Source organism: Elaeis guineensis, chromosome 10 (genome assembly GCF_000442705.2).
Source record: "Elaeis guineensis isolate ETL-2024a chromosome 10, EG11, whole genome shotgun sequence".
NCBI lineage: Eukaryota > Viridiplantae > Streptophyta > Magnoliopsida > Arecales > Arecaceae > Elaeis > Elaeis guineensis.
In genome coordinates this window covers 28,401,085-28,423,146 of record NC_026002.2, presented here as the reverse complement: position 1 = coordinate 28,423,146, position 22,062 = coordinate 28,401,085, and the positions used below count along the sequence as shown (strand labels likewise).

Sequence of the window (22,062 nt, the reverse complement as noted above, 5' to 3'; positions counted from 1 at the left end):
CTCCTCCCAAGGGCTCACTTTGGAGAGAGGTCCAGAATTCAAATCATCGCCATGGATTAACATCTTTATTTACTGGTATGCCTACGGATAATTTGACGATAATCCAATTAACGATGATGACTTAATCTCATATTATTCTGCTGTAACTTTCTTATTTATTGTCCCACCCGTTTGGGTGGTGAGCCGAGCCCATTCTTTGCTGTTTGAGCAAGGGGAATTCGGCTACGCTATGGACGACTCTCGTTTCGTCAGATCCGCTCACCTCCCCATCCCGCCACGCACCTACCTCGGTCCCACCTCAATGAATACCCCTATAAATACCTCCCCCAATCCAAGATCACTGTTCTCCGGCGACGGATCTTATTCCAGTTTCGTAGCGAGAGAGATGGCGAAGGGGAGAACAGAGATGGAGGTCGGGCCGGACGGGGTCGCCGTCATCACCATCATTAACCCTCCCGTCAATTCGCTCTCGGTCGACGGTATCGCCCTCATCTTTCTGTCTTAAAAAAAATTATCTCCATTTAAATTCGTTTTCTTAGGCGCTTATTTCGGACTTAGATCGAGGAAAATCTGTGCTTTCGATGATAACAAAGAAATTTTTATGTTTTTTTCTTTTTGTTCTTTTTACACTAACCTATGTGAGAATTAGTTCTTGATTATAGACAGTGAATCGTATCTCTCGGATTTTAAGCATTCAAAAGGTTTTTGATACGCATAGTTAGATCTGTCTATTGATTTTATGTTATTTACACTGGAGACTCAAAAATCTGTTCTACTTCCTTGAAATAAACCGTTATCCAACATTTTCTGGGCTTTTATTGCTTACTTCGTCGAAGAAAATCTATTCTTTTAGTGGAAGTCTGTTGATGAGATCTTTTTGCCATTTTTTGCGGCTTAATTTGATCTAAAGGCCTTGTTATTTGGTGTTTTCTTTTCATTTGTTAGTAAAAAAGAGGTTTTTATGCTCTGTTTTTAATACTTTGTCCAAATTAACCTACTTCATGATTATTGTTTTGACCATAATAGTGAATTGTATTTCTTGAACTTTATTTGTTCGAAGGTGCGGAACTGCAAAGTTAAATTCTATTGTTTTATTTTATTTTATACCCTGGATATTGAAAGTTTTGCTGCACTTTCTTGAAGTAAATTTTTTCAGACGGATGTAAAACAAACTCCAAAACTCTTCATCCACTGCTTATTAAATGTGCCTCGGATTGGACTTTGCAGTGAATTGGTTAGATATCCCCTACTTCGGATAACTGTTAGCTAAATAATCTTCTAATTTAACGACTATTACATGTTGGTGGTGGCTTTGTGGCATTCATGATGTGCCCTCTAGTGCCCTTGTGCCTTAGATCCCAAAAGTTCAATTCTCAAACCTAGACCAGTAGTGCAGCCGCATATGGCATTTCATATATGGTCTAAGTGATTAGCAACACCATATCTTTGTTTCATCGATGCTTCATAGTTACCTTGTGTCCCAATTTGAGATGAAAGTACAAGCAACTTACATGTTTATTCATCTAAATAGGTGAGTGAGATTTACAGTAAGAAGAAAAGCTTATTCAATTTGTTAATTTGATTGTTGTAAACCATTTTGTCTTCTGCTCCTTTGAAAAGAAGATAAAATTATATATAACATATAATCCATGCTCATCATATTCCTCAGACTACTGATCTCCTTCAGAAACTGTAGATTGTTTTCTCCAAAGTTACATTTTTTGTTTAATATTCTATATCTGCTTGATGAAGCAACATTTTTTTTTTTCCAATTTTGACTTCTGTGGTCATAATTACGCCTTTCTGAAAATAAATTACAAATAATTCTGTCTTTATTTGGGGTTAATAATGTCCTGTTTTTGTTTGTTCCCAATGGCATCTATTAGATATTCATAGTCTCCTTTGTCTTGATTTCTTACCATTGTTGAGCTCTGGCTTTCGAGTAAGATATCATGAATGCAGATATTTCCTTAAAGAATCAAAATCTTTGCTTGGGGATTGCTTTATTGGAAATTCTGACTTGAGGAAGTCTTTATTATTGTTGTCCAGCTTGGAAATATGGACTGTTCAATGACCAAGATGCAATTGTTTACTTGTTCATAATGTCATAGGGTGTACATGTGGTAGAGAATTGGAACAGTTTGTGTTCCCTAGATGAAGCATATTCACGTTAGCTTTACAATTTACAGGGTTGGTTGTGCAAAGAATAGAAGTCGGTCTTCTATCTGTCAGTGGCTTGGAAACTTGTAGGTGCTTTTGGTTAAAAAAATGGATAACATAATTGATCTTTGCAAGAATTGATGCACTTTCATGGGCAAGCCATAATCCTTCTATAGCAAGATAGGATCAAAACTGGGTTTCTTATGCCTCTGCTTGGAAGTCCCCAGGGTGGGCTTATTTTCTAAGCTGATGCTTTTTCTTGACTATTTTGTCCATGCTATATCAGCTTGGTATAAGGTTGGACATTCAACCCTTTATTTTTTGATCTGGCACTGTTTACAGTCACCATGTCAAGAGCCATAACTAAAGTTGTGTAATTTGTTCCAGTATCTTTGAGGGGAGGATTAGGTCATTGTCGTATCTCCAATATAATTTCCAGAACAGGGAGTTAAAAAGATTAATAGGTCAAAGTTCAGCATTAGATGTGGGAAATTCGTGTGTTATGGTCAATGTCACTCTTTTGAGTGTTGATATAATTGAGGAAAAACTTCAATTCAGATAGGTACTGTTGATTTGTGAATTATTGATGTGGAATTTGCTGGCTGATAGCATACCTTGAGGGATTTTGTAAGAGTGGGAGTGTGGTCAACTAACTTTTGGTGCTTACAAACTTTTTTATCAAGGGTGAGTTATTAAATGGATGATGATCCACTATATTTATCTTGTAATTTCTTGCATATCCTGCTTCTGATTTGTTCCTTCTTTAGGAGAATGAGCTTGACCGCAATCAATATAATTGATTGTGATGCGATGATTCTTGTGATACAACCACTATGAAGTGTCACTATGCTCTTTGGAATGTGTAGTCACTCATAAATGATCGTGGCCAATCTATTTAGGGCCTTTTTGGGTAATCCAGCAGAATTAGGCTGAATTTCCTACTGGATTCATAGATTGGGCTGCCCATTTAAGCATGGCTCATATCAATGCAACACTCCTTAGCTTGAATCCTGTGGGAAGGAAAAAAGACCATGGGTTTTTTGTTCTTCCTGTAGACCAACAGGCCCACAGGCTGGGATTTAGGCTGGGATTTGGACAGACCCTTAGAAGATGTGGGCTGGGTGGGCCAACGGGCCTGATTTCTGCAGGAATATCATTGATGCTACATGTTAGATGATTAACTTACTTTCCTGTATATTAACAAGAATTTTTTCCTTTAGGGGAGTGAGTAGAAATACCTTATTAATGCTTTCATCATTGTTACAGATTCCATGAATCTAGTCTTTAAGGTGTCAATTTGCTCTTTTTCCAACTGCTGAATATCCACACAAGTGGACCTATTGACCTTTCTTGATTAAACCTCTATGGTAGATCAACTTACTCAACTTGTTCTATGCACAAAAGCATGCTTACAAGCATGGATTTATGCACCAGTGCATATTGATCCATCCTGGCTATATAGTACTATGCTAGTCAGGATATAATTTTGACGCAGCCCTTGGTACTGTATAGTACCAAGACATGATATCACACTTTAGTTCTACCATACCAGCACCACCATGCATATTGTGTATTGATATAATACTTTGTAGTACTACTCCAACTGATATTGGTAGGGTATGAGTACGATTGTTGTACTGATACTACAAACCTTGGACAAACGGCTATATTTTATTCGTAAAAGTTTTCTTGTGGCTCCTACTTATTATGCTTGTGCTATAGTATCCTTAGAGTCTTCTTTTTTTTGTAGACTACCATTCATTATTGGTACAGTGTATCTGCTCTATTACTTATATGCATATTTTTTCTTACATGAAACAATAACCTTATTCCATCCCTTATGCTTGACCTAAGGCTGACAATGGTCAGCTTACTAAATAAGAGACTGACTCTTATAATCTTATTCATGTATTTATTATAGTTAGCACAGTTTATATTACAATATTGACCACTTAATTTTAGTGCATATTCATTTGTTTGACATATTTCCTGTTCTTATTTTCAGTATTATTCAGCTTAAAAGATAGTTATGAGCAAGCTCTAAACAGAGATGATGTGAAAGCTATTGTTATTACAGGTAACATGAGTAATTAAGCTTAATTGGTTTTTCAATACTGATGAGTTCTGATTTGTTTAGAATTACCATCTTTCTTACAACTTGGATTATTGAATAGGAGCTGGAGGGAAATTTTCTGGGGGTTTTGACATCACTGCCTTTGGTGGTCTTCAAGGCGGACAGAGTATGTCTAATCTTTGTTTCACCTTCACATTTTCTTAAATTATTTGTGCCTCTATTTATGTCCAGGTTTTTTATTGCAATAGGGGATCAACCAAAAGTTGGCTATGTTTCAATAGATATCATCACTGACACCTTAGAAGGTATTTGTTGGAGATTTTTTCTACCCATCCTCAAATAAAATTTTCTGACTGTTATAAACAAGATTTATGTTGGGAACCTCCATTCTTGTCTGTGTCAGGTGCAAGAAAGCCATCGGTGGCTGCTATAGATGGCTTAGCACTTGGTGGTGGACTGGAGGTTGCAATGGTATGTGTTACAGTTCACTTGCAACATTACTTTTGCTGGCTTGTATGTCTAGAAATCAGGTATAACGTTTGAATTCTCTGTTATCACTAGGCATGCCATGGGCGCGTTTCTACTTCTACTGCTCAACTAGGTCTGCCGGAACTTCAACTTGGAATTATTCCTGGATTTGGAGGTATTATTATGAGCATGCTTTTAAATATTGAACTCCAGGAGCTTGGCTTTTCTTTCAGAATTGGTGGATTATTAAGAAACCTGAAGGGCAGTAGATGCAAATTTTAGATATAATTATGGGTCGTCTCTGGCTGCTTGGAAAGCTTTCTCATACTAATATGTAGATTAACATTTTCAAATGCCTTTTTCATCTTTTCTAGTTCAGTATTTTTTTTAGATGTCTATGCCCTTATAATGTTCCATCGCTAGATCATCTTAAATGAATGGACCCTGGTAGTCTTTTTCCCTTGAGTTCTATCATTGAATGCTGAAATGTGAGAAAAATATATCATAAAATTGATCAATTTGTATTCTCTGTAGAGCATACAGTGCAAATTAAATATGCTGTTGAAAACTAATTCTTAACATTCTTTTTGTTTGGAATGTAAGGAGGAATTAGCATTTTATCATAATGACCTCAAGTTGAGTTTCTTACTACAAGTTAGGATACTTGGATCCTTACAGGATTCACAGGACCCTGACAGGAGCCATTACATTATTCAACTGAACAGGCACAAACTTATCTTCTTGACCAATTAAGTAGATCTTATTGTTCCATATTCTCTGAAAAAATTATCCCTATAATTCCCCATTAGATACTTCGATTATTCTCATCTTATGGTAACACATGAATGTAAATTTTTATCTGTTTTCTGTAACAATATGCCATCTTGCTGTCCTGCTTCTTCCTAGACACTTCATGCTAGAAAATGTCATAATCAATCTGGCAAAATTCTTGTATAGTTTGCTAGTTTCTTTGTTTTCATGCTGGTTTCTCTACGGATTCCCATGCATTTGTTATAGTAACCCATCTATTTTTACCATGGTTCACCATACTGACCCATACCACCTGGTTTTTGCAATCTTTACTGTACTTGAAAGGTGCCAGTATGGTATTGAAGTTCGATACAGTGGAGAGGTTGAAGCACCCTGAATTGGCCGGAACTGACCGGTTCTACCTGGGTTCTTATGATATCAACCATGACTACGTGCAAAAAAGGGGTCTCCTGATCCTATGTTGACATTGAGATTTTATACCAAACCAGACATACTCTACCATATTGTACTATACTGAAACCAGTACAATACCTGGTATTGGTGCAACGAATCTTGATTTTAACTGAACAATTACTTTTCTAGCATTCAGACCTTTCTGACAATCCTTTTCACTTCCTCATTATGTATTGTTGTGCATCCATTTTCCTCATTCGAAACTAACTTAAGCGCTCTATCATTCTATAAGTTTGTATCCATCAATAAATCATATGTGTCTTTCATTTTACTAGTAATTAAATAAATTTATTGAGTTAATAAGAGGAATTAATGAAATAATTTTCACTTTTCTAGTTTGTTTACTTTAAAACATGTTTGTACGGAGAGACCAAGGAGAGTAGATCTATCACAAAGGTGATTGTGTCTATTAATTTTTGGTAATAAAAATCATACTTTTTATTTGTTTTACAGCTTCTGCATTGGCACCTTTTCTTAAATTATGATGTTATTCTAGATAATAATTCCTAATCATTTATTTATACTAGAATAAAATATGTATTTTATTTTTTACCTGTGATCTGGTCACAATGGTGATAAAACATCACTTGAAAGAATCATGATGCCACTTGCTTGGAGATCCACCATTGCTCTCTCCTATCTCTCTCTTGCTACCACTTCCTCTGCTACAAGTTTTTAAATCTTGATATATAAGTTATCTTGTTGAATGGCTGGGATCGAAAAAATCGAGATAATGAACTTTGTTTAGTTATCAATTTTCAAGATTTATTAGTCAAGAAAGTCTATGTAAGAAAGTGAAAAAATGATTGCAAAATATCAGATGATATGAATATAGTATATCAGCCAATATGAATATTGGCTGATATCTTGGATTTTATCAATTTATATCAGTCATGATAATATGGCTAAGATTTTTACATATATATTATATCTGGGGTTGCCTGATATTGGTACAAACTGAGTTCTTGGCCGAGATGAAAATTTTGCTCCTGTCCCTTTGCTCAGGCTACCTGCGATTGCTGCCAGCCACCGTTATCCTCCTTTGCCTCCCAAACTAGTGCTGAGTCCACCCTCAGTGAGCTTGTTAGCATCATTGGCTTTGGTCATGGCTCCCTCCTTGCTCAGCTTCTCCATTGCCCTTGCCTTTGCCACCCACTTCTTCTACTGCATCATCTTTGAATCCTTTCATCATGATTCCCTCCAGTCTACATCTTCTATGCCCTTCTTCCCATCCCCAAGTACCCCTGCTGCTGCTCTATTGCTCGTCTGCATTCGAAGTCGGATTTGTATCTGACACCTCTGATGCTTTGTCAATGGCAACGATGGGATAGTGGGAGGTGAGAGAGATGGTAAGTAGCCGTCAAAGGAAAATCATTGTGTAAAGGGCAAGATCTCAAGAAAAATTATGTTGGTGTAAAGAAGCTAAAATACCACTTGAATTCAAATAAATTATGATTTAATCAATGTGCTTAACGATACCTTTGGTGGTAGGGGAGGTACAATTGTACCAACTGGTTTCAAAAAGAGATCTGAGTCTTTTGTTTCATGCATATGAATGACTGAAAAAATCAGGCTTGTTTAGGTAAAATCTTGTAGTTGTTATTAGAAACTGGTCAACCAGATTACTTGTGTTACGGTAAAATGGAAAGAAGAAGAAGAAATAAACGATAGGGTGTTAGAAGGAGAGGAGAGAGGAGAGAGAAGATGAAGAGAGATGAGAACGATATTGTGTAGACTAAACTGATCCATGCAGTATCTATTTTTATTAAAAAACGGGACTATCACTACTTAGGGAAAAAAGACACTAATTCCCTTATTAAGTGTCCAAGTTCAATACAATATAAGTTTGGGCTTATATAGGTTCCAATGCAGGCCTAATGACAAGAAAATAAAAGGGTGAAAATAGCTCAATAAGCATAAACACAATATATTGTTAGGTAAATATATCGAAAAGCTTCCTTGTTGACCAACCCCCCCCCCTTTTGGAGCATGAAATTCAGTCATGCATAGCTTGATAATAATGCTCTTCAACCCTTCTTGTCGGAGAGCCATGGTTAACACATCTGCAGGTTGAGAATTAGATTGAACATGTAGCAAATGCAATAGCTCTGTATGCTGCTTCTGCATTTGACCTCACTACTATAGATTGTTTCTTGCTTTTCCAAGTAACCAAATTCTTCCACAAATGTACAATATCCAGATGTAGAGCTTTTATCACAAGGATATCCTGCTGAATCAGCATGTATATTTCCACCAAACATTTAAACAGTAATCTTTCAGGCATAATATGCTTATGAAATAGATGTCTTCCATTTTCAATTTAAGTAGTTTAGTAGGTTGTTGCTTTTTCCATGTATCTTGCCATCTAATTTTATTTCTTCTTCAGGAACACAACGACTTCCACGCCTTGTTGGACTTACAAAATCTCTTGAAATGATTCTGGTAAAGTATTTTCTTTGATCTGGAGATGCTTTTTTGTTTGTAGCAGTTCCATAATCATGAATTTCCAAGCCAATATTTTTAAGCAGCATCTCTATATATTCATCACTTAACAGATGTCAAAGCCAATAAAAGGAGAGGAAGCTCATGCATTTGGTCTAGTTGATGCCATAGTTTCACCTGAGGAGTTGGTGAAGACTGCTCGCTGTTGGGCTCTGGATATTGCTGAATTCAGAAGACCATGGATCAGGAGCCTTTACAGAACTGATAAGTTAGAGCCTCTTGGAGAGGCTAGGGAGATACTAAAGTTTGCAAGATCTCAAACTCAAAAACGAGCTCCCAATCTGCAGCACCCATTGGTATGTCTTGATGTAGTTGAAGAGGGTATAGTTTCAGGACCTCGTGCTGGACTTTGGAAGGTAAATGCTAATATGCTGTTATTCTCAAAATCTCCCAGTCCCAGCTTTAACTTAGTCAATTTACTTTCTTCGAAGTCTCCTACCTATGACGAGCCATCAAGCTCTTATGATCTGAAACTTCTTCCTTTTTTTGCAGGAAGCAAATGCTTTCCAGACACTTCTTTTCTCTGACACATGCAAGAGCTTGGTTCATGTCTTTTTTGCACAACGTGCAACCTCAAAGGTAGTTCTAGCGTTTCTTTTTTCCTTTGCATTAGTTGCATTCTTGCTTTTGCATTGGTCATGTTTCCTTGAAAGTTGCATTGGATGCTGTTGTACCAACATAACCATCTACGTCTTCCTGAAGATAATGTAAATTACTATAGGAGACAAACTTTTGGGACAAGTATACTGAAGAAGATGTTAGAAGCCTGGGGAAGCTTTTTTTTTTTTTCTTCCTTTCAAATTTTAATCTTTTCAGCAGCAGGAAATGATTCAGCAAGATGTCACAGTATCAGCTGCACATATCACAGCAAGAGGGGTTACAGGAAGAACTTGTGAATATCTTGAAAATGACCAAAACCCTCTTGGCTTTTCTTTGTGCAGATAAAGGGCATTTCAGTCATTTTCACATGCACTGAGTATATCATTATTGGCTTGGCCTTCCAGGTGTTGGGAATTAACACGTACAATTGAATGACCTATATAACAATTTTAAATTTGAGTTACACATGAAGAAGTCCAAAAGGCAGCTGCATGCGTCCATGTGTATATGTATATGTGAACAAAGGAATCTTTCTAATATTCCCAATAAGCACTACTTCCAGAATCTGTAATGGCATGCATAACCTAGACATTGCCTTTTTCAGCTCAAACCAATTTGTAACATATATTCCTTCTTACTTGGTAACTCTAATTTCTTCAACAGTTTTGGGTATTATAAGGCTACAGCCTAGCATGTTGACTAGGATGTCAATTGCTTGAGAGGATTGAGGAATTACTGAAAATTCCTATCTGAACTTCAAGCCTGTTTTCAGTATTTCATGATGAAGGTATTCTGTTCTTAGAGGATCAGGTTGAGTCATTCGGTTGTGCAACTTGAATTCTTTCATTAGAGCTCTGGTGTCAATGTACTGGTAAAAAAGGAATTGGGATGCTTGGCCTTGCTGGCAGGAAGCAAGTACTCTTATGTCAGTCTGTCTTTTCATCAACTGAAATTACTAATTTGTATCCCACAGCCTGTAAGATTTTGACCTCAAAGGTCACCTAATGCTTAATGATTGATCGGCTTTTGAACACACCATTAATAAATCTACGCTGAGACTTTTGGCACAGACATTTCTGCGAGCTATTGTCAAGTCCGCCAAATTAGTTATATCAATCATGGAATTAGAAAGCATGTTTGAAAGTGTATAATTGCATGATGAATACCTATACTCACATATTTAAAATGCACACAATTTGCATGATTCTTTTGCTGGGTATGTTTAGGAGGTACTTAGTTGTTTGATGTTATTTTCTGATATGTAGCTATGCAGCTTTTTCAGAAAAAGAAAGACTGAAAAGCCTCATATGATGATGCACCCTCATGAATTCTGTTGACAGGTGCCTGGTGTCACTGACTTGGGTTTGGTTCCCAGAAAAATAACTAAAGTTGCTATTCTTGGAGGAGGTCTGATGGGTTCTGGAATTGCAACTGCACTAATCCTGAGCAATTATCCTGTGATGTTAAAAGAAGTCAATGAGAAGTTCTTAAAAGCAGGGATTGACAGAGTCAAAGGTAGATTCATATTAATCTTGCTTTGCATTTTATGGTATTCTTTTGGGCATTGAGGGCCCTTTTCAAAAATTCTGTTTTAGAAATTTCAAATGCTTATATTGCTGCAACGTTTCAGCCAATTTGCAGAGTCGTGTCAAGAAAGGAAAAATGTCTCAAGAGAAGTTTGAGAGAACCCTTTCGCTTCTTACAGGTGTTCTTGATTATGAATCCTTCAAAGATGTGGATATGGTCATTGAGGCAAGACGAAGCATCACACTCTTTTTCTTCCCTCTGTTTTTAGCTTTTTAGTATAAGTAAATTTTTTCGCCCTATTTAATCTTGCCATTGAAAATTGTATCATTGCAGGCGGTCATTGAGAATGTGTCACTGAAGCAGCAAATATTTGCTGATCTGGAGAAATTTTGCTCGCCCCATTGCATACTTGCTACCAACACTTCAACAATAGATCTCAATTTAATAGGAGAAAAAACCATGTCTCAGGATCGTATTGTTGGTGCACATTTCTTTAGGTAATACAAATTACATTTCTTCGTTCTTTTTGCTTGTTATTCTCTTACTGATAATTTTTCTTCTTCAGTCCTGCTCATATCATGCCACTCCTAGAAATAGTTCGGACTCATAAAACATCACCGCAAGTTGTTACAGACTTACTAGATGTTGGGAAGAAGATTCGCAAAACTCCAATAGTAGTTGGGAATTGTACTGGCTTTGCTGTCAACAGGATGTTCTTTCCTTACACTCAGTCAGCGCTTTTTTTAGTTGATCGTGGTGTTGATGTCTATAAGATTGACCGTGCATGTACGAAATTTGGAATGCCAATGGGCCCTTTCAGGTATGTAGAAAATGATTTGACAAAACTATGATTTTGTTTTACTATTCCCTGGCAAAACTATTTGAATGGGATAACGGTTCCAATGTTGCTCTTGTGTAGTTTTTGGATGGATATAGGAAGAATACTGCTTCTTGACTTTGCATAGTGATGCTGGTCTTTTCTTTTATCACACAGGCTTGCCGATCTGGTTGGTTTTGGGGTTGCAGTAGCTACTGGCATGCAATACCTGGAGAACTTCCCTGAAAGAGTCTATAAATCATTGTTAATGTCAATAATGCTTGAGGATAAGAGATCAGGTATAAGACATTGTCTGATAGTGTTTATCATGCAGTTACTTTCATTTCACTCACTCCATGATAAAATCTCCTGTCTTTGCTGTGGCATTTTAAGACCCTAATATCAATATCAGATGCTCAACCACCATGTATGTCATTCATGACAGGTGAAGCTACTCGAAAGGGATTCTATAAATATGATGAGAAGCGGAAGGCCAGTCCTGACCCTGAAATAAAGAAGTACATCGAGAAATCTAGGAGCATGGCTGGCATTACACCTGATCTTGAGGTTCTCTTTCCACTCATTATTGACTAGTATAGAAGTTTCAGTTTTAGGCTAGATGGTAAAAATGTGTGCATGCTTGCTTTCTCACATTTGTTAGACAGGGTTGATAGTATATAATATATATAATGGGGTATACTGGATTGATGGCATGGGGTATTTTGGCCATTCAACTAGTGCAATGTTGATCGACCTCTTTGTTTCATGTACAGATTTAATGCATTGGTTTAAAAATTACCAACAGTATGGAAAAGAAAAGCATTCACTTGGTAACCAAAATAGACATGAACAAGCCAAAGAATGAGCTGTTTACCTCACTGCTATATGTAAAGCTCCTCATGCAACCTAACTTGAAATATTCCCCTCATAATTCATGTTTTGCCCACACATCATCACATTTTGAAGTTCATAGTGATGTGCTTACAACTTGCTAATGGTTCCCTGCTGAAACCTGCATTAGCAGTTCAAGAGTGCATACAGAAGTGGTGCATCAGCATGCACAGAAATTGCTACCAGAGATGAAGTGCTGAAAGAGTCCTTGACAACTGTTTATTTATTTATTTATTTTTTACATTTATTTTGATAATTGACAACATCGGAGTTTAATCAGTGATTTTGTACAAGGTAGATTAATTCTATTTATGTTCAATTGTCGGGAATTTTGTATCTCCAAAAAGAGAAATCTGTGACAAAGCATTCTAAATTTACGATAAAGCATTTAAAACATCTGTTTCATGTTTGTACTGTCAGCAATTTTTCCCTTTTATAAGGATTGCGTAATTTGCTCTCTTCTTTGCAGCAGTTAGAGAAATTGTTATTTGGGTTCTTGTAGAATTCCGGTATCTCTGATCTTATGCAATTCAAGTAAGATAGAAGTGGTGATCTGTCTTCTGGTAAAGACATGATCAATGAAACCAGAACCATATATATGCTTGATTTTGAATGGCCTTCAGCACAGTGGGCATGGTATAGTTATTGACACGGTTTGGACCTGCCAAAAAAAAAAGAAAAAGGGAATAACAATTGTGTCTGTGTGGTACCAGTTTTGTGGGATGTGTATAACTGGATTATAATATTTAATGTCTCTAAATGGAAAGCCTAGAGCATAAAAGCTCGAGAATTTGTGCATATCTAATCAGATGTATCCTGGTGTCTTTTTCATCATAAATAATGATCAAAGGTGATGACAGTTTTGCTGCTTCATTGCTTATGTGCTTTGTGTGTTTTGCTGCAGCTAATGAAGTTAGCAGATAAGGATATAGTAGAAATGGTATTCCTTCCTGTTGTAAATGAGGCCTGCCGAGTCCTTGATGAGGGAATTGTTGTGAAGGCATCAGATCTTGATATTGCTTCCATCATGGGCATGGGCTTCCCCCCTTACAGGTTTATTTCTTTATCTGAATGTTGATTAACAGGGGATAGTATTTTCTTACCTAATATTTTCTCTAAACTTGTATTCCAAACCAGGGGTGGCATAATGTTTTGGGCAGACTCTCTTGGTGCAAATTACGTCCACTCAAAATTGAATGCATGGTCAAATAAGTATGGTCAACTTTTCAAGCCCTGTACATATCTGGCAGAAAGAGCTTCTAAAGGCCTATCTCTGGTGAGGAAATTGTGCTGCATTTACTTTGTGACTGGTCTTTGATGTAGTAGCTTCTTATTATCACCAAGCTATCCTTGATTCTATATATCAAATTTATGCAGAGTGCCCAAGTGAATCAGGCAAGGGCTCGAATGTAGAGTGACCTATCTGGCAATATTTCTCTTTGAAGAAGATGTAATAAAGGGGTGAATAATGACAGAGGGATCATATATTCCTAGAATGTTGCAAGGCCTTTATGTGGAACATCCCTCGAGTATTTTCCACAGTATTCATGCTTATGATAATTCTGTGGATTCCACCATGTAGTATTAGCAGTGGATTGCAGTTAAACTATTAAAGCAGAAACAAGTTAAATTGATGGTGATTATTTTGTATCATTTCTTATGTGTGCCCGATATATCACGAAGGTGTTTGGATTTTCGTGCTACTAGAGATGTTTAGCAAGCAACAGGTTTACTCTATGAGCAGTGTTTTAAACTGAGACCTTGCACTTGTGCGTGCATGTTTTCGAAGAAGTTCTAGAACTCTGGTAAAAGTTTGAGGTTTGTTATGGCTGTTGAAAGAAATTGGTCCTTTTTTTCTAAAACTAGGCAACCTTTTTCCCCACCTTAAGACCAACTATTCAGTTATTAATCAAATGATTAATAGTTCATGCTGCTGTACACTCTTAAGAACTCATCCATCAGGATGGGGACGTAAACAACAGTTAGTTCTTGATCAAGTGTTGCACCTTCCAAAAGCTTGGTAGCTCAGCTGGTTGGCACCTCTCTCTCAGAGGATTCAAATTCCAACCTTGGTGGTGGTAAATAATCAGGGAATAGATCTTAATAATTATACCATTCTTAAAAACAGAATAGTTCATATTCTTAATAATTATACCATTTAGAAGCTGCTTTGCAATTCAAAAGATCTTTCTTGCTCGAGATACCTGGTGCATGATGATCCATTCTTGTTCTCTTGAATTAAACTTTTGCTAGAATTGGAATTTTGAAGTGTATAAGGTACTACGAGTTATTGTACATTACTAAAGGAAGTCAAGCCCCGTAAACATTAAGTTTTTCTTTCATGTGCGGAGGGACGTAGGGCTCCATCTAGAACTAGACTCATAAACATTAATTGGCAATTTAATTTTGTTATGTTTTATCCATTACATGGGTGATGGGTGTTTTATCTACTACATGGCTGATGGGTATAACCATAAAACAGCATTGTAATAGCTGTTGTTTAGCCCTACAAATGTGGATATATCACAACATGGGTGGTTCCAATGCCTTGTTATCTTCTACTAGGGTACTATATAGGATGTGTCATACTCATATAGGATGCACTCAAGCTACAATCTTTTGAACTGAGACGTAGAAAAAATTTCAACTTTTTTGAGGCTATAAGATTTTCAACGTTCTTAACATCCACTTTTCTCCACTATCCATTCCCTCTTCTCAGTCCACTCTATTATGCAATGCTCATCTTTCAAGTGTAAACTTAATCCTTGAAGGGAGGGAGGATGTGGTGCTGTATACTGAATGGCCGCTGGTTGTTCCGGAGGACCAGAGCTAATGTTCGATGGTTTTTGAGAATTCCATATGGTGATTTGGTTGAAATAAATGGTTATTCTGCTGCTATTTTTGTATAATTCCAAGTGCCCTCATCTAAACTATGTTAAATACTTGTAACGTTTTGCAGATTGTCATACGGCAGATAGCTCTATGAATCACAAAACAACAATATATATAATTTTTTTCTAACATAAATATGGTAGGAATGCCACCACATTAATCAAACTTGGCACTTCCTTGCTAAGAAGAGGGGTGCCAACCAGCTGAGATAAGTCTTAATGGCAACATGGCATATAGCTAAAAAGGTCCTCATTTATACTATATGAACAACAAGTTGGTGACAAATGGCTTTATTTAGGCATACCTTAGCTTGGAATCAAGCTGTATTGTATGTGATTAAATCAAAGATCCTTTTTAATTCCATCTTGAATCCATGTAAATTTCCATACATAATGATATATTGCAAAATGATATAAATTTCTAAATGGCTGGCAGAAAAGAGCTCTATTGACATGATTTTGATGTGTTTCCTTAGGCTTACTTATTTTCTTGACAAGAAAATGAGTGGTGAAGTAAACCATGACATCAGATGTCTCTGAAATAGATTTTGAGCTAAAAGCACCATATATTATGAAAAGGGAAAAATATAAATATGCTTAGGATTTAGGAAGCTTAGAATTTAGTGGAGTTCAAGTAACTAATGGCCTGTGGCTTTTACTCCAATTCCAAAAACTAATTTGGCACGGGAGCAATTTTTTTATCCTTCAATCTTGGATATAAGATTGAAGTGATGTTTTAATAATTTTTTTATTTTTTTATTTTTTTTGATATAACAGAGGGATCATATTCAACAAATACGAATACATCCAATAAAATCAAAAAATAGCATGTTCCATTAGATGCTTTGAACAGAATCAAAATGAGACCAAAAGATCTTTTTTAAGTACTCCACTATATAGAAGATCATTCAGTCCATGATGTTGTTCATCTCCTGATAAATATGCATGATATTTAATAAAATAAAATCTCTCGAGATTTTGCAGATGTCATTCAAAGGTGAGGGTTCGTCGAATTTATTTTGCCTTGTATCCACCTATCACCCTCAATCATAAAAAAGTCTACTCTCAGCAAATATCTCATGTAAGTGATGTCCACCTAGATGGCTATCAGCTCTGCCTTAGGATCAAGATATTTTGTTGAATTATAGAATGGTCGCATAATAAAATATCTTTTTGTCTCAGAAAAAAATTGTCTTTGGATGCCTGTTGAATTATAGAATGGTCGCATAATAAAATGTCTTTTTGTCTCAGAAAAAAATTGTCTTTGGATGCCTCTTGGAATCAGGAAACTCGGGTTCAGGTCAAAATAAATAAGAAATTGACTCGGAAATAACGTCTGGATTTCTAAAGCTAGTTTGAACCCCTGACATAATTTTAACCCACTTCAGCGTTCCACCGGAGCATTCTTCTAATTGGGTCATTAAAATTATTCCCGGTTCTTATCTTTTACCCGTGGCACGCGGAGAGCTTCCATCCAAACGGCTTTAGGGCTTCTCCCCTCTTGGTAGAGATCTCCGATGGCGGAGCAGCAGCAAGCCCAAACGGAGTCGCCGGCACGATCTCCGTCACTGTCTCAGCCACCGCAGCAACAGAGGCAGCGGGAGGAGATGATGGCGTGCGTGGTGGCGCTGGAGGCGGCGCTGCTCCCCTGCCTCCCCGCCCGCGAGCTCCAAGCTGTCGACCGCTCCGTGCACTCCTCCCACCAGAGTCAGTCCTCCACGACCCCTCTTTCTCTTCCCTTTCCCTCAGCGCTTATCTCGATCTCTTAGTGTTCCTAAATCTCTATATGGTACTCTAGATTTTTTTTTTTTTTTCCTGGTGACGGTTTAGCATAGAAAGGCGGGATGTTGGACTGGTTGGAGTGCTTCTTTTTGCTCTACGTAAGCAAAGATGGGATTTTGGATTGTGTGTTTGTTGTTCTGTTCCCAAAGTGTGCTGGTTAACGAATGGCTCTTAATCAAGGGGGAATTTTTTTTTGGATGCTCAAGTTGTGATAAAATTATGTAAGCAAGCATTTTTCTAGATGAATTATTGTTCTTGAATCAGTTTGTGTCGGTTGATTTGAAGTGTGAACCGCTGAAAGCTTGTGGTTGGTGTAGCTTATTCTGGTGCTTGGTTATAAGGAAACGCAAGATTTATCCAATGTCTTGAGGCTTTCCATTGATATTGGTCCTTTTGTGAATGTGTTGATCTGGTAATCTTGATACTTAAGATTCTTGTTCTTGATGATTTCATTGATTAAGCTTCAATCTGATGGTTGAAGGAGCTGTTCAACTGCTCAGCTTGATTGAGTGGCATTGACAAAGAGTCAAATCATCGTCGAATAGTGTAAAATGGAAGAATTATGCATTAGTTTATAGTGAAGGACTGCAATGAGAAGATCACTAATTCCCTTATGGCATGCCGGATGACAGTCACCTCCTCCAAGAGCTGTGCAGCAGCTACAAAATAGAAATTTGACAGAATATAAGACAATGATATACAAACAAGAACTAATCCTATGGAAAGGGAAAAAAGGGGTTGCTAAGTAATACTTCTCCCTCACTGCCCTCGTCGAAACCGTCTGGCCCTATATCCACCTGTCGCCCTCAACCACAAGAAAGTCAGCCCTCAGCATGTGTCTCGTGCAAGTGATGTCTGCCCGGGCGGCTCTCAGCTCCACCCTAGGATTGAGATATTTTGTTGAATTGTGGAATGGTCACATAATAAAATAACTCTTTTTCTCAGGAAAAAATTGTCCTTCGATGCCTCTTGGAACCATGAAACTCGGGTTCAGGTCAAAATAAATAAGAAATTGACTTGGAAGTAACATGTGGATTTCTAAAGTTAGTTTGAACCCCTAACATAATTTTAACCCATTTCAGTGTTCCACCAGAGCATTCTTCTAATTGAGTCATTCAAAAACCTCATTGCAAAACCATTGAGCTAGCAGGAAACCTCAAATTTGTCAGGCAAGTCACTATGGCCTGTCTGCTTCATTTTCTAGGTAAGAAATCTTAGGTGGCTAGTGGTTGTACTTGCTGAGCAGGGCATATAGAGGAAATGGTGCATCTCTTATATATAAAACATAGCTTTCTAAGATAGTGAGAGTGTGTGATAACTTGATCTGGTCCTTTTTGACTTGGCTTTTTTTTTTTTGGACGAAGTGATTTAGTTATGTCCTAGGATGGAAATTTTTGTGGTTAGGTTCTTTTGAGGTCTCAAATCTCAATTCTCCTGGGGTTGTTATAGCCCTAAAGACTTCTTGCCAGAGCAACTTAGCTGATTTGAGTCTTAATCTTCTGCTACACAGAGAGTTGGTGGAATCATTAGACTAGGTTATATTTGTCATCATTTAATGGTCACTACCACATTGTTTCTTATGCAGAGTGATCAGAGCTTCAGCTCACATCTTACAATCTCAATAGATTATTCCCAGTGGATTCTGCAGACCATTAATTGCAATTGGTCATTATGTTAAACCCTAATAAATGTAATTGAAGTTCTAGAGTCTCATTTAGGTAGCCACTTAAAATTCACAATTAAAGATTACTTGTAATTCAACAATGATTATCTGCAGAAGCATTTAGTTTCATTATAATCATATTTTCAGTTGAAAGTTACTTAAGAATTCTTAAAGATTGATTGCTATTGTATCCTTTTTTTCCTTTTCTTCTAGCATAGTGTGAACCACAATTTCTGACAAAGGAGCAAAACATGATCTCTTTATGTATATAACTAGGCTGAGTAAAATACAAAGCAACTGATAAAGTTAGATTACCATCATGCCCTTTGTAGCTAGTAGCTAGTAAATTTAATGCGGTTGCTTCATATTCTTTGTCAAAATATCTGTTTGTAAAAGACTTTCATACTTTCTTTAGCCTGTCATGGTAAATGATAATGCTATTTTCTTTTTCTATGTGACATTATGTCTCAAGATCATAAAAAATGTGAGCAACTTTTATTTACAAGTCTAATATATTGAGTCATCATAATGCAAAATTTTTGAGGCAGTCACATATTATAAAATGAGGTTCTTAATATCATTATAGGTCTTGATTTCTAATCTTCATCATATGGATTTTTAGTTTTTCAACAATTACCTCACTTACCATTAATCTTATCAGAAGTTCTTGTATACAGAGTAAGCTTGAAATTTTAGACAGCTGTAGATTTCGATTGTCACTTTACAAATAGACTTTCACTGCATGGGATGTAGGCTCTGTTTTGGATGCTGGGACCTTAAAAATAAAGAAAATGAACGATTGAATTTGGGACAACTGGCATAATCTTCTTTATATTCAGGCACAATCAGCCATCATATCTAGAAGGAATTATTTGGGTTCCTTAGCCCTGTATAAGTATTTAAGATTTCTTCAATTTTTTGTACAACTAGTAAGGGACAAAATACATGCTCGAATAGATCCTCACATGCTACCCCAACGTCCTTGTCAAGCTTAGGGACCAAATCCAAGCAAATTCAAATATAGTCACAACAATCACGGTTAGCTATGGTCAATCCTAAAGGGGTCTGTGCTGTATTGCCCTTGGTAGCTAAAAGGTATTATTTGGGTTCTTTGGTTTTGCATTAGTATCCGGGATCTTTCTAGTGCACAACCAATTTGGGACCAAACACATGCCTACATGTCTCTTCACATAAATTTTCATTTCTTTTTCTTTCATAGAATCCAAACAAAGCCATAGTGTGCCTTCTGTAGAAACCTCTACTAGTGTTCTTATAAAGCATAATGGTATGCTCACCTCTTGATCCATAAAACAGCACATTAAGGCAGCTGGGGAAGCCACAATGTAGAAATATCAATTCTTTTTAACCACTTGCCAAAATGCATGCTAGGAATGAACATATTATCGTCTGCTTCTGTAATGTAATTGTAAACTAAAGGTTTCTTGTTCAATCATGCTTTTTGATTGCACACAGTTGATGTTGAAAGGCATGCACGAGATTTTATGGAGTCTGCGAAGAGGCTTCAATTGTATTTCATTGGGCTACAACGTGAGGATCAGCCCACCAAGGAAGAAATGCTTCGAAAGGTACAACTCCATTGAGGACAATTTTTAAGATAACATAAGAAAATCTTCCTTACAAGTATCTTATGTTTCTTTTCCTTGAAATTTAATGAATATGTGGCTATTTCTCACTGTTTGGTCTCTGGACCATGTTGCCAGGAGATCTCCATCATGGAAGAAGAGTTGAAAGCCAAGTCTGAGCTGATTAAGAAGCATGAGAAACTCATTCAAGGGTGGAGGAAGGAGTTGAAGGACCAGCTGGAGAAGCATGTCACAGAGTTGGAGAGGGTGTAGAAATTCTCTTATTGTTTGTTTGTTTCAGTTTAGCACTTTAACTATTACTTCTACCAAGAGGGATCCTGTGTACCAAATGATAGAGAAGTTCAGGGGTAGTTAGAAATTGTCATTTTGTGGATGCAAGGCATACTGCATGTTAATGGCTGTATCAAGTCTTATAGAAAATTGTGTTAATTTCTGCTGACTCAGCCAGTTTTGTAGGATGGCAAAATAAATAATTTGATCATCACATAGTCATCTAAACAATTTAAAGAGGTTTGGAAAATAATAGTTGAAATTAACTATTCTCCTTTTTTTGTTGTGTTCTTTCAGCTCATAATGTTTCCAGATATATTGAGCATACTGTTACTTTATGCAGTGTTTGGATGATACAAATATGCTGGACAAAACAAATATGTAATTGAAATGCTAATGCTGGGTTAGTGCTAAGAGAGTTGACAAAACTCCACAAATACGTTTCTAGTTTAACTTGGCCTATATGCCTAAATCACAAACTAGATTTTTATTCATATTATTAAATATTTATAAATTGCAAATTAATATGCTATCTATTATTTTTTAGGGATATATGCCATTGCTGATACATGTTCTTCACTATTGGTTTCTCTTCTTGCCTTTTCTAGTTATTTTTGGGGGAATAAAAACGAGATCAACGTTGAATTCCCTATATCTTTTATTATTTCTTAGGATAAATTTCAAGGCTTTTGTCCATATTAAAATCTCTTATAGCAGCGCAATTGTAATTATGCATCCTACACTGCCCAATTGAATAGACAATGCCAAAATAAGGAAGCAATTATCATAGGGAAAGATCATAGAACAGTTTCATTTGTAGGCCATTATGTAAATGTTTCCAAGCTTGAGCAACTAGCTTGATCTAGGGGGTGTGATCGAACCAAGCTTGATCAAGCTTGGGTCTAATCGGGCTTAAACTTCATGATCAACCTTGATTTGTTTTGTATCATTTCAAGCTATATTCGAGTTCAATTTCAAACCGAGTCAAGCACGGACTTATTTGATCAACTTGATAATTCTAAATTGATTTGAAGTCACCTTGAGATTAAATCAGGCTTGGTTTTCACAAATAATTAAGAATTTCAAACTTGGTTCAAAAGTTTGATTCCAATTTCAGTTAATATTTAATTGATTAAAAATAAAACATGGCACCATTTAAAACTCTATTCCAGTAACTATTGCATATATAAAATATATAATATATAATTTAAATTATTTAAGTTTTATCAAGCTAAGTTTAATTGAATTGAGTCGGTTTTGGACTCGACTCGAAATTACTTTTGAATATATTTTGCTGGTTTATGGTTTGTTTAGCTTCAAACCGAGCTTGATTCATGCTTGTCTTAGAAGAACATCCTCGCGCTCTATCAGTCGTCACTTCGCCAACAACCGATAGCCAACAGAAAAAAGGGTGTGGGAGGATTTAGATATCAGAATCTCGTAGGCTCTCATGTAGCAGGAGATGGGTAACCGTTATATTTTGCACTTGAACAGGGAATGAAAATTCAATCAGTTTAAACTGTTCAAGTATCGGAACATTTGTTTCTATCACAGGTTCCAAAAATATTTTTTGTCATGAATCCAGCTTA

The 22,062-nt window shown here is 36.6% G+C and overlaps 2 protein-coding genes across 2 annotated transcripts; both read left to right on the top strand.

Annotated features, from left to right (window-relative positions):
- The first annotated feature begins 207 nt into the window (after positions 1–207).
- On the top strand, positions 208–13,916 carry LOC105052538 (peroxisomal fatty acid beta-oxidation multifunctional protein MFP2). The gene is made up of 18 exons (XM_010933376.3): positions 208–479; positions 4,166–4,237; positions 4,335–4,400; positions 4,483–4,539; positions 4,638–4,705; positions 4,796–4,877; positions 8,313–8,368; positions 8,482–8,784; positions 8,921–9,007; positions 10,369–10,543; positions 10,659–10,780; positions 10,889–11,052; positions 11,121–11,375; positions 11,550–11,671; positions 11,818–11,939; positions 13,168–13,316; positions 13,401–13,539; positions 13,641–13,916. The coding sequence occupies exons 1-18, from the start codon at positions 230–232 to the stop codon at positions 13,674–13,676; spliced, it is 2,325 nt and encodes a 774-aa protein (XP_010931678.2). The 5' UTR covers positions 208–229; the 3' UTR covers positions 13,677–13,916.
- Positions 13,917–16,557: 2,641 nt separating this feature from the next.
- On the top strand, positions 16,558–20,750 carry LOC105052537 (mediator of RNA polymerase II transcription subunit 28). The gene is made up of 3 exons (XM_010933375.4): positions 16,558–16,861; positions 20,073–20,185; positions 20,321–20,750. The coding sequence occupies exons 1-3, from the start codon at positions 16,672–16,674 to the stop codon at positions 20,453–20,455; spliced, it is 438 nt and encodes a 145-aa protein (XP_010931677.1). The 5' UTR covers positions 16,558–16,671; the 3' UTR covers positions 20,456–20,750.
- The last annotated feature ends 1,312 nt before the right edge of the window (positions 20,751–22,062 follow it).